The sequence below is a fragment of the Neovison vison genome, chromosome 2 (assembly GCF_020171115.1).
Source record: "Neovison vison isolate M4711 chromosome 2, ASM_NN_V1, whole genome shotgun sequence".
In the NCBI taxonomy this organism is placed as follows: Eukaryota; Metazoa; Chordata; class Mammalia; order Carnivora; family Mustelidae; genus Neogale; species Neogale vison.
The window spans coordinates 101,803,238-101,819,799 of NC_058092.1; the positions used below are offsets into that span (position 1 = coordinate 101,803,238).

Below are 16,562 nucleotides of genomic sequence, written 5' to 3' on the forward strand. Positions count from 1 at the left end.
TCAGTAGATGGCAATGGACTGGGCAGCTTTCTAAGGCTCAAATTTAACGTGATCCAGATCACATCAGAGAAATAAATATTAGAGAAATAGTCCATTACAAGAAGGATGAAATGTAAGAGAAACATCAAACACAAAGCAGAGATACAATATGGGCAGGGCCAGGATGACCCAGTGGTGTGCCTATAAACAATGACATAGAGGAAGCTAACAGTTTACAAGTGCAAGATTATTATCAAACAGGCGATTTCCCAGTTCTCCCCAGGAGAGTCCTTGGCACTGAGAGGAGTGGACTGAGACGAATTAGCATCCAACTACTGGCAGAGCTGACAGAAGGCACTAAGAAAACACAGTATCTTTCCAGTTTGTTGGTTTGGGCCTCACAATATATCTCATTTATATTATATGAAATGGTACATAGTGGATATTCAGAACACCAAGAAAGGACACACCAAAATCAAATGCAGAGATTCATGTTTTTATTGGTTATCAATCATATTATAATGAGAATGAATCAATGTCATACTGATTGTTATTAACACAAAATGAGTAAAGTAGAGACTTATGATACTTATGGTATCATTTGCAACAGTTGAGTTTTTCCTCTGTGTGTGTGTGTGTGTGTGTGTGTGTATTTTTGTTATTATTTCTGCTTTTGCCAGACTGCTTCTGGTCCTCTATCTACTCTCTACCCCCTCCCCAGGGCAATTAAAATGCTCACTTCCAGCTTTAAATTCCCCATCTTTAACTTAACCTTTTTTCATTATAAGGAAGTATAAGCCACATGATAGAAAAATGGAGAAAACAAATTCTCCCTAAAACCATTGAATCCATTTTGAAATATTTACATTTTGAGTCTTTACCTTTATGCTTAAAACATAGCAAGTTAAGGTCAGTTTGTAGGCAGCTTAATGTATCACTTTCTCCCTTGCCAATATTATAAGTATTTCTCTATAGTACTTGTCTTTAGAACCATAATTTTTAAGGGTCACAAACCATTCCATTTGTGGATACACCCTAATTACCTGTTAGGAATTTAAGTTCCAATTTTATGCTACAAATGAGCCTATGGTAACATGCCAGGTCCAGCGCTTGCACAATTTTTTAAATGTAAACACCAGTGACCAGGAAACTAAGGGCTTGGCCAGAAGCAATTACCTGCTTTTGTATAACTGCGTTTTATGTTAAAAATAGGTGCGATTTTTACATTTTTTAAGGGCATAATTTGTTACTGTAGTTAAGAATGATTTATTAAAGTGATTCTCCTCTCTTGCAGTCAGTTTCTAATAATACTGATATTCTAGGACAATTTACATATTTATCTTTTAGATTCAATGGTCCCTTGCCCAAGTATTCCAATTTGGGCAGTTTTAGCTAGTTTTAGCTAGATTATTTCCTTAGTACAAATTCTGAAGAACAGAATTCTTGGGTCAATGGATGTGACCATTTTTATCATTTCGATTCATCTTTGATGACAATGATTATTATTTGAGATTTATGGCTAGTTTTGAAGGCAACAAAAGGTCTGTCATTCTGATTCACTTTTTTTCCCCCCCACCGGACTACTAATCGTTTTTAAAAGCAGAATCATTTTCTTATTTACTTTGCCAGAAATACCATCTTTTCTTTTATGAACCAGGTATTTCTGTCCTTGGCCTCCAAATAAAGGGATTGTGGCATTATGACATTTTGGGTTAACTACATCTCTGACTTCTTCTCTTCAGATAGATATTCAAGAGTTAATTTTTCTTTTTTCAAGAAAAGCAGTATTTGATTGTTAGCACAGTTATAACCCAGAGTGATTCCAACCCAAAACTTGCCAGTTGTGTCATATCTGAAAGAGAGCAGTTGCATTTTTTATCACATTATTGGATTCTACTATTTTTTGTTTCTCCTATGGAACCAAACCAAACCCCTAACTTACTGAAATAGTATGTGCCAACATGCAGAGCAAGGGTCGCTCCTCTGCCCAGATACACACAATTCTGCCCCTCTCATAATCTAAGTTCTGATTCCAAATTCATACCTTACTAATCATGAAAATCAACATTATATGTAAAACAGAGCCTTTCTGTGGCTTACCTTGTCCATATCTATTAATGTGACAGGAATGTTTCTTCCAACTACCACCATCACTGTGCGACCACAGTTATCAACACCTGTGAACAGGAAATGTGATCAGCGCCCAGAGACTTTATTCTAAGACTGGACTCTGATGTTATAAAAATATTCTACACAAATATAAAAGATTGAAAATCAAGAACTTATATTTTTTAAATTTTATCTTCAGATGTCTTTCACTATGTGGAAAACAATCCCTTTTTTTTTTTTTTAAGCTTCAGTAAATTTTGATGACTACCCTTACTACTAAGATAAGTTTTCTTACAGGTTTTAAATCAGGGACAGCCAAAGGAACGGCTGCAGGGCACAGACCTTTTATACATAGCTTTTTGCTTAAGTTCACTATGCTTTTTAATAGCATTAGTGATCCAGGAAAAACTACTTGGAACTCAACTCTGAAAATTAACAAGTACTGTCTGAAAAGAAATTTAATGCGGTAAGGAGTGGAAATCTGAGAAATTTCAACATCTCTATCATATGTTTATGTAAGGTTTGAATTTTGTACAGCAAGTAGATGACATTTTTAAAAGCAGAAAAAATGTTCAAAGGTAAGAAAAAGGGTATTAAGAAGAGGTAAGAAAAAGGATATTAAGAAGAAACAAAGTTGACCAATGTAGAACTGTAAGATGAAAATCTGTAAGTTGATGTGTTGTTTTTACAATCTTGACAATGAGCAAAAACTATCCCCATTAGTATAAAAATTACTTTTCTCACAGATAAAACAAAATCAGAGGAAAATGAAGTTTCTAACAGCATGTGAGAGAAGGTCCTTAATTAGTAAAAGTTACTATGTCCTTAAGCTCACCTGTTTGGTATAAGGCTTTTAGAGAAGCAATATCAGATAGATCCTCAGATCTTGCTTGACATAACCAGCGATTGTAACTAGAGAAATAAAGGACATAATTATTAAAATAACACCTTGTAAATTAAATTTACAAATGGAATCTGTTTTTATCTTTCCCTAAAGAATGAGATTTTATTATAATGTGCAAGGAATTAAGGAGGTCATTATACTATGCAGAAACTCTACTAATGTGTTATTGATAAATACAAATGAGTTAGCGAGTAACTGAGAAAGGACGGTGTTCATACTAAACAATTTAAAAAAATCCTTTATGATAAAGTGAAGACTATTCATATAAATGGCAAAGATACCAAGTATTCAATTTAAGTTTTCAAATACTGTTATTTTCCTTTACTAAAAAGCATGCAAATAGAAAATCTTAAAACAAAAGCAGTTATCTAAAATAGATGTTCACTCATCCAACAACAACTTGGTATTGAGAATCCTATAGTGAACAGATACGGTCAGTGCCCTCAAGGAGCTTACTTTTCATAAGAAAAACAGGTAAATGTTCAACATATTATGTGGAACCACAAAGGAACTAGGTAATTTTATGCGAGAAGTCCAGGCTTATTTAATGATTGGTTAATCAAACCAGTTGCCCCGATAATGCATATAGCAGATCTTAGGGACCGCAGCCTGGCTTTAGCCAAGAGGGCATTAAAACTAGAAGAGACGGGGTGCCTGGGTGGCTCAGTGGGTTAAAGCCTCTGCCTTCAGCTCAGGTCATGATCCCAGGGTCCTGGGATTGAGCCCCACATCAGCCTCTCTGCTCAGCAGGGAGCCTGCTTCCTCCTCTCTCTCTGCCTGCTGCTCTGCCTACTTGTGATCTCTGTCTGTCAAATAAATAAATAAAATTTTAAAAAAAAAAACAAAAACAAAAACTAGAAGAGACATTAAAGATCTCAAAGAGGGCAAATGACCTGCAAAAGGTTGAGCTTAACTTAGTTACCAGCCAATTATTGGTGGAGCTGAATTTGAAACTGTACTCAGATCTCCAGATTTCTTAAAAGGTTAGTATTTTTTCTACTATTTCATACCGCTTTCTTAAAATTCAAAGGGCCACTCATTTGCGAAAAAAGCTTTCAAGGCACTGAAATGCATGAAAAGCAACTTTTTCCCCCAAAGATTTTATTTATTTATTTGACAGAGAGAGATCACAAGTAGGCAGAGAGGCAGGCAGGGGGTGGGGGGGAAGCAGGCTCTCTGCTGACCAGAGAGCCCAATGAGATGTGGGGCTCAATCCCAGGACCCTGAGATCATGACCTGAGCCAAAGGCAGAGGCTTAACACACTGAGTCACCAAGGCACCATGAAAAGCAACTTTTAAAGCATCTAGGTCACATAGGGCAACATCCCATAACATAAGGAAAACTAAACCAGGAGGAGGTGACTTGGTTTCTAATTCTATCACTTTCTGTGCAACCTCAGTAGGTAAAGCTGTTTCACCTCTATGGACTTGCTTCCTCATCTGCCAAGTGGTGCTTATGCAGAACACTTTTCACCTATAAAGCACAATTACACAGCTAAGGATATTTAATAGGAAGCCTATTACATTTGGGTTGTAATCAACAATGCCTGCTAGCATCACAGAAATTGCAACTGCCTATAAAAAAAAAATACTTGGTATCACATAGTTCCACAGTTTTCCTTTTTAAATTTGGAAACTTGGGGAACCTGGGTGGCTCAGTCTGTTAAGAGTCTGACTCTTGATTTCAGCTAAGACCATGATCTCAGGGTCATGAGATCAAGACCCAAGTTGGGCTCCATGCTGGGCGTGGAGCCTACTAAAGATTTTCTCTCTCTCCCCTTTGCCCTTTGCCCTCTGCCCCTTATCCCCTTCCTTTAAAAAAAAAAAAAAATAATAAATAAAAGGAAACTTGCCCACCTATGTAAATTGAAAAACCAAAGAGAAAATAGCTTTAAATTTTGGTTTAAGACATAATTTGCAAGTCAAGAGAAGACCTATGTTTATGGTAATTCTCCTTATCCATATGTTCTGTTCCTATTTTTACATGGAGTCACTTCCTTGGTTATTCACACTAAATTCCCAATCGTACTGTTTTCTAATTGTCTTATGATTAAGTCATCTTCACAACAAGACTGAACAGAATGCATCTTAAGTGGCTTATAAGCATCATTGGTCCTAGCACAAATCATGCAACAGGAATTCAGTAAATGTTGGTTAACTTCTATACTTCATTCTTGGATTCATTAGCTCATTTCTCAACAATGTACTGTGTTCATGCCAGGGCCTGCAACATAGTAGGGACTCAGATCTTTGTTTAATGAAATAGTAAACATGAATATTATTCAAGATATTTTGGGGGGCATCTGAGAATGATAGCAAAAGGTCCTTGGCTTCAAAGAGTTTAAAGCTGAACATATCAGACAGACACATAAAGAATTAACTCTGTGATAAGACACAATGAAACAAGCAATCCAGCAGAGGTCTAAATATTCTATCACTATGCCAAGGGGAGGAGAGGAGGGCAGAGTGAGGGGGGAGTGGAGTGGAGGCAAGGTCCAGACATGCGGAACTAACTGCTCCCCCTTCTTTGCACCATAAAGATTAGCACAAGGCTTCACCCACTTACAGCCAGTGTTTGCTTCTGCTCTTAGACAACAAAGAGGGAATGCATCTTATTTGTCTCTATATGTTCAGACAATCTCCAGGGTTACTTCTGATGCTGAATAACAATGTGTTCAATGAACTCTGAAAAAATTTTTTTTCAAACTGGAATTCAGGTGCACAAAACAGAATTAACCTTGGTTCAAAACACTCTCATCATGGGTACACACATGGTTTTCTTTAAAAAACTGATCATCTAGGGGCGCCTGGGTGGCTTAGTCAGTTAAGCACCTGACTCTTGATTTCTACTCAGGTCATGAGATTTAGTCCCAGTCTGGCTCTGCCCTCAGTGGGGAGTTGGCTTGAGCGACCTTCTCTCCCTCTGCCCTTCCCCCCACTCTTGGGCATACTCCCTCTCTCTCTAAAATCAATCAATCAATCAATCAATCTTCAAAATGTTTTAAAAACCGGTTATCTAATTAATTATTTTTAATGAAATAATAAGCATTCTGAAACCTACTACCCCAAACAAAAGGTAGCACCCAGCAATAATCTACTTCTAATCCCATGATCATTCCCCTTTGATTCTAGCCCCTACCCCCATAACCAGTCTCTAGATTCGCCCATCCATCATTTTCTTGCTTCCTTTTCATATCCTTTTGGTTCATCTGATGTACTCCTAAAAAACTTTTTGGAAAAAGCTTATTACACTGTATGCAATCTTTTGGGTCTGACTTGTTAGATTTACTAGACTGCTAGCATTGGGTGGTAATGCTGTTCATTCACTTTGCCAACTACATGACGTATCTGTACCATATGGAAACTAGAGTTTTTTTAATCCACTCTCTTACTTACCAGTACTTGGAACTGTTCCCAGGTTTTTGCTCCTGTGCATAGTGCTACAATCAACTTATTGTTATTGATCAACTTATTGATCACTGAACATGATACATATTTCCTGGTATATGTGTGCATGATTTCTCTTGGGTAGATACACATGAGTTGAAGTGCCAGGTTATAGGAATATTCGGTTTTAGGAAATAAGACCAGGTCTCTTTTCCAAAGTGGTGTACCCATTTATACTTCTACAAGCAGTGAATATGAGATCCTGTGAATCCATGTCCTTCTCAACACTTGGTATCAGCAGAGATTTTAACTTCTGCCAATCAGGTCTGTAATGGTATCTCATTTCTTTGGTCACTAGTGATGTTGAGATCCCGTTCATGTTCAACAGACATGTTTCCCTCTTCTGTGAGATGCCTATTCATACTCTTTATTTTCTATAGGTCTATTTGTTCTTTTCTTACTTGTAGGAGTTCTTGGTATATTCTTGATAGTAATCATTTGCTAGTTATATTTACTTTGAGTACTCCCATTCTATACTTTGCTTTTCACTTTCCTTAAGATTCATTGCCCTACTTGCCAATGTTCTTAATTTTAATATAATCAAAGCTATTTTTTCTTTTATAGTCAATGTTTTTTATATCTTGTTTAAGAAACCTGTCCTTTCTCCAAGGTATAAAAGATACTAGCCTACAGCTTCTTCCATGAGTTTTAATTAAAAAAAAAAATTAAGTCCTTAATCTATTTAAAATTGACTGTAGTCCATGGTGTGAACTCTGAAATACCATCAACTCTAAAATGTTTTGAACCTTGATCTGTGATTAACAACTTGAGATTCTAGAATAGATTTTGGTTGGCAAAAGCAACATCTATACAAGCATGTTCATGGGGAAAAGGCTTATAGCTTACATGAGAATTTTAAAGGCTTTATGATTCAAGAAAGGTTTAGTATCATTGCTGAGACACTGGTGCTGCTCCAGTTTCTAAGGACTGAAATGAAGTCCAGGGCAGCAACTCAACACTGACAGCTTCATCTGGTATCTTCTTTATTAAGTCTCCTCCATTCCCTCTAGGATCATGTAAGCTTGATTTGATTATCTAGTCAATTTTCTTTTCTTTTAAATAAGTATTTGGGAGGAGGGAATAAAAGCAAAAAATTCCTCAGCCAGTAGAGAAAAAATGCTTCATTTCCCTCATCTAGTCAGAAGATATTTTAAAATTTCCATTATATCTCTTATAAACTGCACCTCATTTTTTGCTGTTGTTTCTGCATTTTATTTCAATAAAGATAAATAAGCTTTTATCCCAATCCAACAATCAAAAGCTAAAAAAAGGAAAACACCAACTCAAAGTAGTTTCTTGTTTTCTTAGAGCTTATTCCAAATAAACAGATTTCTATTACTCGTTGGATAAACTAATAATGATAGGTAAACAGTCACACAAATTATGGCAAAATGACAGCAAAGGTGGCCACTACAGAGCTCTGAAGGCAGAAATACTACATAGTTTCTCAACAGGCTGCAATCAACTAAGGTTGGCTGCTGTCCTCATAAAGCTAGTAAAAGGCAATTTCTTCCAGTTAATCTATTACTGTCCACATGCATAGTCACAGGTTGAATGATGAAGAAAATTTACCCTAAAAACTCTTAAAAGACTAATGACTAACCTATTTGTGTACAACCAACAGCCTGGGTTTTGGAGTCAACACAAGTTTTTCCTGGCCTTAGGCAACTGCTCCCCCCTGACTTAGGACCCTTGTTGTATACTTACTGCATCTTATAACTTAAATAAGTTATTCATATAATGATTAGTTTAACATTCTTCTCCTCTGCAAGATTCTAAGCTCCACGACGGCTGGGGCTGTTCTGTTTTGCATGTCACTTTAGTATGTTTTCAGCATGACACCTGGCACACTGATAAGAGCTCAATAAATACCTAATAACAAAGGAAGATAAAGTTTTTATTGTGGGAAATGACTCAAGAGTTGTAGGCAACTGGTCTTAAGCTGACTGAGGAAAACTAATGAAAAAGTTACTGTAAAAGAATTTTTTAAGAGTTTTAAATCTCTATCTTTGAAAAAGAATATTGCTTCCTAATTTTTGTAGTAAGCCAACTTCTTCCTTATGATATACCCAAATTAGTGTCACAGTTGGATAGAAAACCTAGAAATATTAATAAAGAACCAGACAACATGCTAATTTATTTTCGGGTGAATTACCACACAGAGAGAATGATGTGGTAAGGCAGTGCCATGAAAGAAATGATCTAACCCTATGTAGCCAATCCATGGGTACTTCCGTTCTATTACTGATGGAAGAATTGAAAGCTTTCAAAAAGATGCTGCTAATGGAAGACCTACTTCCTCAGATTTAGAAAATGTGTGTGTGTGTATATATACATACATATATATGTATATATATATCTCTCTCACTTGCTTAATTTGATCAATTAACACAATTAACAGAAACCAGACTCATTACATGTAAAAAGCCTTATTTAGAAAAAAATAAAATTAATAAATTAAAAAAAAAAAAACCCACAGCCTGCAATCTTAAACATTCAGCACATGGCAGAGTATGCAAACAGATGACTCGTAGCTCAGTTATACCATAAACTCTGAAACAAGTAGTCATCAGTTCTCAAACTTTCTGGTCTCAGGGCCCTTTTATGTTTATGTCAGTTATACCTACCAATATTCACCATATTAGAAATAAAAACAGAAATTTTAAACATAATTATTTGTAAATCTAAAAACAATAAAAAGCTTTTTTATGTGAACAAAAATAACTTCTATGACAAAAATTGTGTTTAGGGAAAAGAGTTAATCTTCTTTAATGTCTTTGCAAATCTCTAAGTTCTGCTGGATTCTCACGTCTGCTTCTGCATTTAATATGCTGCAATGTGACATCGTAAGTAGCCTCGGAAAACTCGACCAAACACTGTGGGAATGAGAAGGAAAAGGGCAACTGTGTCCGAGTAGCGTTATAAAATTAGTTGTGGTCTCACAGGCTCCCTATAAAAGGGTCCCTGATTCCTTGACCACACTTTTGAGCTGTTACTATTCTGAAGTATTCTGCAGTATAGCTATGAGACACCTCATCTTTAATCATCGCAGGCACTGAACACTTACATGGGAAATCTGAAAACCTTTTGATTCAGACGTAGCTTATTACTCAAGAGAACTGTGTGACAGAGGCACCTAGCCCATTTCTTAGTTCAGGCTCTGGGAGCTACAGGATGTGCTCTTCTGTCAGTTGGCAACTATGTACTGACTACTTGGGCACACAGCCTGACCACCCTTCAGAACACATCCCTGACATCTGAAGGTGGTGTGGCTCACTCATGAATTTCAAAACAGAAGGACTACCTTATTTATCTCAGTATATTTCAGTACCTAGAATATTATCTTGTACAGAGTAAATATCCAATGTTTCCTGAACTGAATGGAAACTACTGACTGCATAACAAATATGAATCTCAAGATAAGGCCTTCTACTAGGACAGTACTTTCCATGCTGTGTTCATATTCCTTCCTAGAACCTATTCCTTTGCTCAGGACTCCTTTTCAAAAAGGTGTGAATAGATTTATTTAAATAGTGCCTTGAACTAGTCATATTAAGTAAAAACAATTGTCCTCATTAAAGAGAGAAAGAGACAATGACAAGTCTCCAGTCTAACAAACTTCAAAATTTCCAGATTATCTGTAACTCTCATGAAGAAATGGGAAAGATAATGAGGAGTGTGTGAATGTGTAAGAGAGAAAAAGAGAGAAGAAGAGGTTGGCTGATTGGAGAAAAGTGGTAACAGTGCAGTTCTTTGTAATATGAACACAAAAAATCTCTAGTCCTTTGCCAACTTGTCTGAAGCCAGTTTGTTTAAGTGGGCTGAAGAAGGTGGTAGAGAAGGGAGATGTGCCACAACAGCCATTCTGAAGGCTCTTTCTCAGTGAACTGGAACTCCAGGCAAGCCAGTCTAGGAGATTACTTACCCCATGTAAAGTAAAGGAGACACACTAGATCAGTATTTAAACACAAAAGAATTACTTAAGAAACTTTAGAAGATTTCTGAACCTCTTCCACAGAGATTCTGATTCATGAAGTTTGGTGTGGGGCATACACATTTTTAGTAAGCAGCCCTGGTGATTCTAATGCTTACAGACTGCATATTCCACTTTGGAAAAACTGTTATCAGATGATCACCAAAACTCCTTTCAACTATAAGGTACTGGTGAGAGATCACAGACCAGTGGTTCTTGACCTTTTTAGGGGGTTTGCAAGGTCAAAACTGTTTTGACAGTTTCACAATGACACTGAAACATCATGTGCCCTTTTCACTGCGTTGATATTTGCACCAGTGGTGCAAAAGCATTGTTAAGTAGACTACTAGTGCTCTAGAATGAATCAGGGCGGAGGAACCAGATTCAGTACTAGCAGTCACTGTACTTCACTGCCAAAATTCTCACAGGAAAAAAAAAAAAAAAGAAAAGAAAAGAAAAGAAAAAAGAAAGAAAGAAAGAAAGAAAGATAAAGAAAAAATCCAGTTTAAAAATGTCTTTGATGAGGAGGTATAAAATTAATTTTATTAAATCAACCCTTGGAACACATCTTTTTAAGATTAATGTATCATAAAATGGGAAGAACACATAAAGTAATTCTGCATACTGAAGTATGAGGTTGTCTTGAAGAAAGGCACTGTATGACTTGTAAGCTAAACTCTATTGCTTTTTTTCATGGAACACTGTTTTTCTTCAAATAATGACTGGCAGACAAACTGTGGCTATTCAACATGAGTATTTGGCAGACGTTTTCTCAAAATGAATAAAGTGACCCTATCATTTCAAGAAAAGCAGCCAACGGTATTTCTTGCCAGTGATAAAACTTGAACTTTAAAATATACATATATTTTTGGAAAATTTGTATGCATCCCCAGAAGCTTACAGTTCCTAATACTGAAAGACTTTTCTGATGAGATCAGTGGCAATATTAACAAATGTAATTTTTTGATATCATATAATGAAATCAGTATCTAGGAGATCTGAAAAATTCAGTAAATCAGTATTTTCCAAAAGACAATCTATCATGTTATAATTCATGCTGTAAATTCCTATTACAAAACCCATTCAAAGAGTAGGATAGAACAAACATTTTAATATAACAGAACATAAAAATTCACAGATATGATTTAAGATTCCATATTATAACTAAGCTTTAAGAAACTACCACTTACCGATTTATGTTATAATATCAAAGAAGATCACAAGTTATTTGAAAGGCTATTAACATATTCCTCCCCTTTCAAATTATATATCTAAGTGAGGTTAGATTTTCTTTATATACTTCACCCAAGATAACTTATTCCAACAGTTTGAACACTGATATGAGAATCCAGCTGTCTTCTATTAAGCCAAACATTTAAACACTTGCAAAAATGTAAGACAGTGAGTGCCACATCTTCTCACTCATTTTTTAAAATAGTTATTTTTTAAAAAACATGATGGGTTATTTTTAAATGAATTAATAAACAATTTCTCATATGATAAATATTGGTAGGTACAAACCATGTAAACAAAAGCTCTCTGGCATCCTCAACAACAACAAAGACTAAATTGTGTGAGAACCACTGCCTTTGACTAGAAAAAGGTACCCTGACCTAACAGTACAAGAATCACAATGTGAAAAAGTTTCAAAATATATACAGATACCAAAGTCCCAGTGAGAGCCCCCTCACTGTATTTAGGGAAAAATGTTTGCCAGATGATTCTTACACATGCCAAGTTAAAAAACCACTAAAACTATTACTTGATGGTGACTGCCTTTGCAAAAGCTAGTCATTGCTGCCACCTAGTGGCAAATTTGCTGTCAATTCTAAATATAAAATCAGAATAACATGAAGACCAGAAACTCACAGAGACACAGCATTCTATCTAATTCTGTGAGGAATTCCAGAGGCCATCTAGTCCACTCCCAGTTTATGGATAGAGACTTAAAACAACCACACACCACTGCAATATACTGTGATAAATGCTAATGCTATGCTTTGGTTAAGTATAGGGTATGAAAAAGAAATAGAGGAGGAGGCACCTGTTCCAGATTTCTCTTCTGTCTATACTGGCTTATCTCCAGGGAGTTAAATTTTCAGAAGAAAGTACTTTTAAGGTGAAACCTGGAGAATGGGCAGGAATTAAAGGATGAGGGTATTCCAATCAAAAGGAATGGCAAGTACCAAAGCTAAAAGGTAAAACAGACAATGATTTACTCAGTTCCCAGAAGAATAGCAATGACCAACCTCAAGAATTTGCTAAGTACCAGGTGCTCACAACAACCCTATGTTAACCTCTCAACTAACCCCATAAGATAATGCTGATATGAACTGTTTAGAGTTTATCATTTTTCTTTCCTTTAAAAGTTTCTGAAAAACAGCTAGCTTTCCAAGGACTGTTAATCCTTGGAAAAGCTTACCCAGAAGTACATAACCTGCTTTCCTTTATGCTTTAAAAAGGACTTATTCAGAATTGAATTAGAAATTGAATTAGAAAGCACCATAAGATACCTAGGAATATACTTAACCAAAGAGGGAAAGGATCTGTACTTTGAAAACTATAGAACACTTATGAAAGAAATTGAGGAAGACACAAAGAAATGGAAAAACATTCCATGCTCAAGGGCTGGAAGAACAAATATTGTTAAAATGTCTATGCTGGGGCACCTGGGTGGCTCAGTGGGTTAAGCTTCTGCCTTCGGTGTAGGTCATGATCTCAGGGTCCTGGGATGGTGCCCTGCATTGGGCTCTCTGCTCAGTGGGGAGCCTGCTTCCCTGGCCCTCCTCTGCCTACTTGTGATCTCTCTCTGTCAAATAAATAAATAAAATCCTTTTTTTTTTTTTTTTTTTTTTTTTTTTTGTCAGAGAGAGTGAGCACAGGCAGACGGAGTGGCAGGCAGAGGCAGAGGGAGAAGCAGGCTCTCTGCTGAGCAAGGAGCCCAATGTGGGACTTGATCCCAGGATGTCGGGATCATGACCTCAGCTGAAGGCAGCCGCTTAACCAAATGAGCCACCCAGGCGTCCCATAAATAAAATCTTTAAAAAAAAAAAAAGTCTATGCTATGCAAAGCAATCTATACATTCAATGGAATCCCTATCAAAATACCGTCAACACTTTTCAACAGAGCTGGAACAAATAATCCTAAAATTTGTATGGAACCAGAAAAGACCCTGAATAGCCAGAGGAATGTTGAAAAAGGAAACCAAAGTTGGCAGCATCACAATTACAGACTTCAAGCTCTATTTCAAAGCTGTAACCATCAAGACAGCATGGTACTGGCACAAAAACAGACACATAGATCAATGGAACAGAATAGAGAGCCCAGAAATTGACCCTCAACTCTGTGGTCAACTAATCTTCAACAAAGCAGGAAAGAATATCCAATGGAAAAAGAGTCTCTTCAACAAATGGTGTTGGGAAAATTGGACAGCCACATGCAGAACAATGAAACTGGACCATTTTCTTACACCACACATAAAAATACACTCAAAATGAATGAAAGATCTAAATGTGAGACAGAAATCCATCAAAATCCTAGAGGAGAACTCAGGCAGCAATCTCTCTGAACCCTGCCGCACCAACTTCTTGCTAGACACATCTCTAAAGGCAAGGGAAAAAAAAGAAAAAATTAATTATTGGGATTTCATCAAGATAAAAAGGTTCTGCAGGGGCGCATGGGTGGCTCAGTCATTAAGCTTCTGCCTTTGGCTCAGGTCACGATCCTAGTCCTGGGAATGAACCCCAGGTTGGGCTCCTTGCTCAGCAGGAGCCTGCTTCTCCCTCTCCTCCCTGCTTGTGCTCTCTCTTACTATCTTACTACCACTGTCTCTCCCTCTCTCTCAAATTAAATAAAATGTTTAAAAAAAAAAACAAAAACAATGGCTTTGCACAGCAGAGGAAACAGTCAACAAAACTAAAAGACAATCTACAAAATGGGAGAAGATATTTGCAAATGTGTCTTATCAGATAAAGGGCTAGTATCCAAGATCTATAATGAACTTATCAAACTCAACACCAAAAGAACAAATAATCCAATCAAGAAATGGGCAGAAAACATGAAGAGACATTTCTCCAAAGAACATATCCAAATGGCCAACAGACACATGAAAAAATGGTCAACTTCATTCAGCATTAGGGAAGTACAAATCAAAACCAAAATGAGATACAACCTCACACCAGTCAGAATGGCTAAAATTAACAAGCCAGGAAAGCACAGATGTTGGTGAGAATGCAGAGAAAGAGGAACCCTCCTACAGTTTATGGGAAGGTAAGCTGGTGCAGCCACTCTGGAAAACAGCATGGAGGTTCCTCAAAAAGTTGAAAAATAGAGCTACCCTATGACCCAGCAACTGCACTACTAGGTATTTATTGCAGAGATACGAATGTAGTGATCCAAAGAGGCACCAGCACCCCAATGTTTATAGCAGCAATGTCCACAATAGCCAAACTATGGAAGGAACCCAGATGTCCATCGACAGATGAATGGATAAAGATGCAGAATATATATACAATGGAATATTACTCAGCTAGCCAAAAAAAGAAAAAAAAAAATCTTGGGGCACCTGGCTCAGTCGGTTAAGCATCTGCCTTCAGCTCAGGTCATGATCCTAGGGTCCTGGGATCGAGCCCCACATTGGGCTCCCTGCTCAGTGGGGAGCCTGCTTTTCCCTCTCCTGCTTCCCCTGTTTGTGCTCTCTGTCAAATAACTAACTAAATAAATAAAATCTTAAAAAAAAATCTTGCCACTTGCAATGACATGGATGGGGAACTAGAACGTATTATGCTAAGTGAAATAAGTCAATCAGAGAAAGAGAATTACCACAAGATTTCACTCAAATGTGGAATTTAAGAAACAAAACAGAGGAGCATAGGGAAAGAGACGGAAAAATAAAACAAGACAAAATAAGAGAGGGAGACAAACCATAAGAGACCCTTAATCATAGGAAACAAACTGAGGGGCTGTGAGAGGGGAGGGAGGTCATGGGATGGGATAACAGCTTGACGGACTTTACGGAGCACAGGATGTAATGAGCACTGGATGTTATATAAAACTGATGAATTACTAACCTCTATCTCTGAAGCTAATATTATACTACATGTTAATTAATTGAATTGAAACTAAAAAAGAAAAACAGAAAACATGAAAGAAATGGAATGGCTTTATAAGGTCCTTGGGATAAATTGAGGAGAAGTAAAGGGCTTTTAAATTGAACAAAACTGTAGATTATGTTTTAATTACAAATATAGAAAAGTAAAAACTTCACAACTCTGCTTTCCCTTTTCCTGTTCTACTTTAAGAACCTAACTTCACCCAGAGGTACAAAAACTACAGCAGGAAAATCAGGAGCTCTGAAATCAGATGTGCATCTGAACACTGGCTTCACCACAAATTAACTGTGACAACTGATAAAATTAACTTTGAATTTCTGCATCTACAAAATGGGGTGGATATCTTTCTCAGCGGATTGTCATGAAGAACAGATGAGAACACATTATATGTAGAACATTTAGCAGATGTAGGCTCCTTGCTTATTTCTCCTGTCCTTCCATGTCTATCAGTACAAAGGGGTTTGCCTTACTTTCTTTGATGCTGCTTCTGCAGGGCTGCCTCTGATAACTGTCCCTGAAGGATCAGTCGTCTTTGCTTGTCAATATCTCCTTCCATTCGAGCAAAAGCATGAGAGCCGATGAAAGAGAGGTCAACTCCCAAGCCTTCAGCTTCCTCTTCTTGGGTGTCTATAATAAAAATACTATCAACAGAGAGCTTATGACAAAACCTGACAGTAAACGCTACAGACTGTGAATGCTGCAACAGGGAAGACTGTGACATAATAAAAAAAAACTGGGGTTGAGGCTATTTTTTTAAGAATCAAACTGAAATCAGATTTAGGCATTTGAACAATTGAAGTAATGCAAGAAACCACCTGTCCTTGTGGTAATGCAAGAAACCACCTGTCCTTCATGTATTCCTAAAACAGAAGTTTTAGGAATACATGAAATCAAATCAAGATAACCTGGGTATAACCTTAGGAAGGAAAGAGCAGAATGTAATGATATACAAAAAGATAGAATTAGTTACACTGTATGTAGGTTTAAAGAAGGGTTACAACACTGCATCTAACAGAAGACAAATATAAAGAACAAATG

General features: G+C 36.9%; 1 protein-coding gene across 2 annotated transcripts in view; it reads right to left on the reverse strand.

The window, feature by feature from the left end:
- The window catches only part of GDAP2 (ganglioside induced differentiation associated protein 2), a 73,790-nt gene that overhangs the window by 19,384 nt on the left and 37,844 nt on the right, over nt 1-16,562 (reverse strand). For both annotated transcript variants that reach the window (XM_044239007.1, XM_044239008.1), the window contains exons 8-10: nt 15,995-16,151; nt 2,924-3,000; nt 2,080-2,156 (exon numbers count right to left, since the gene is read on the reverse strand). In XM_044239007.1, the coding sequence (XP_044094942.1) occupies nt 2,080-2,156; nt 2,924-3,000; nt 15,995-16,151 (311 nt within the window). The remainder of the gene's footprint in view (nt 1-2,079; nt 2,157-2,923; nt 3,001-15,994; nt 16,152-16,562) is intronic.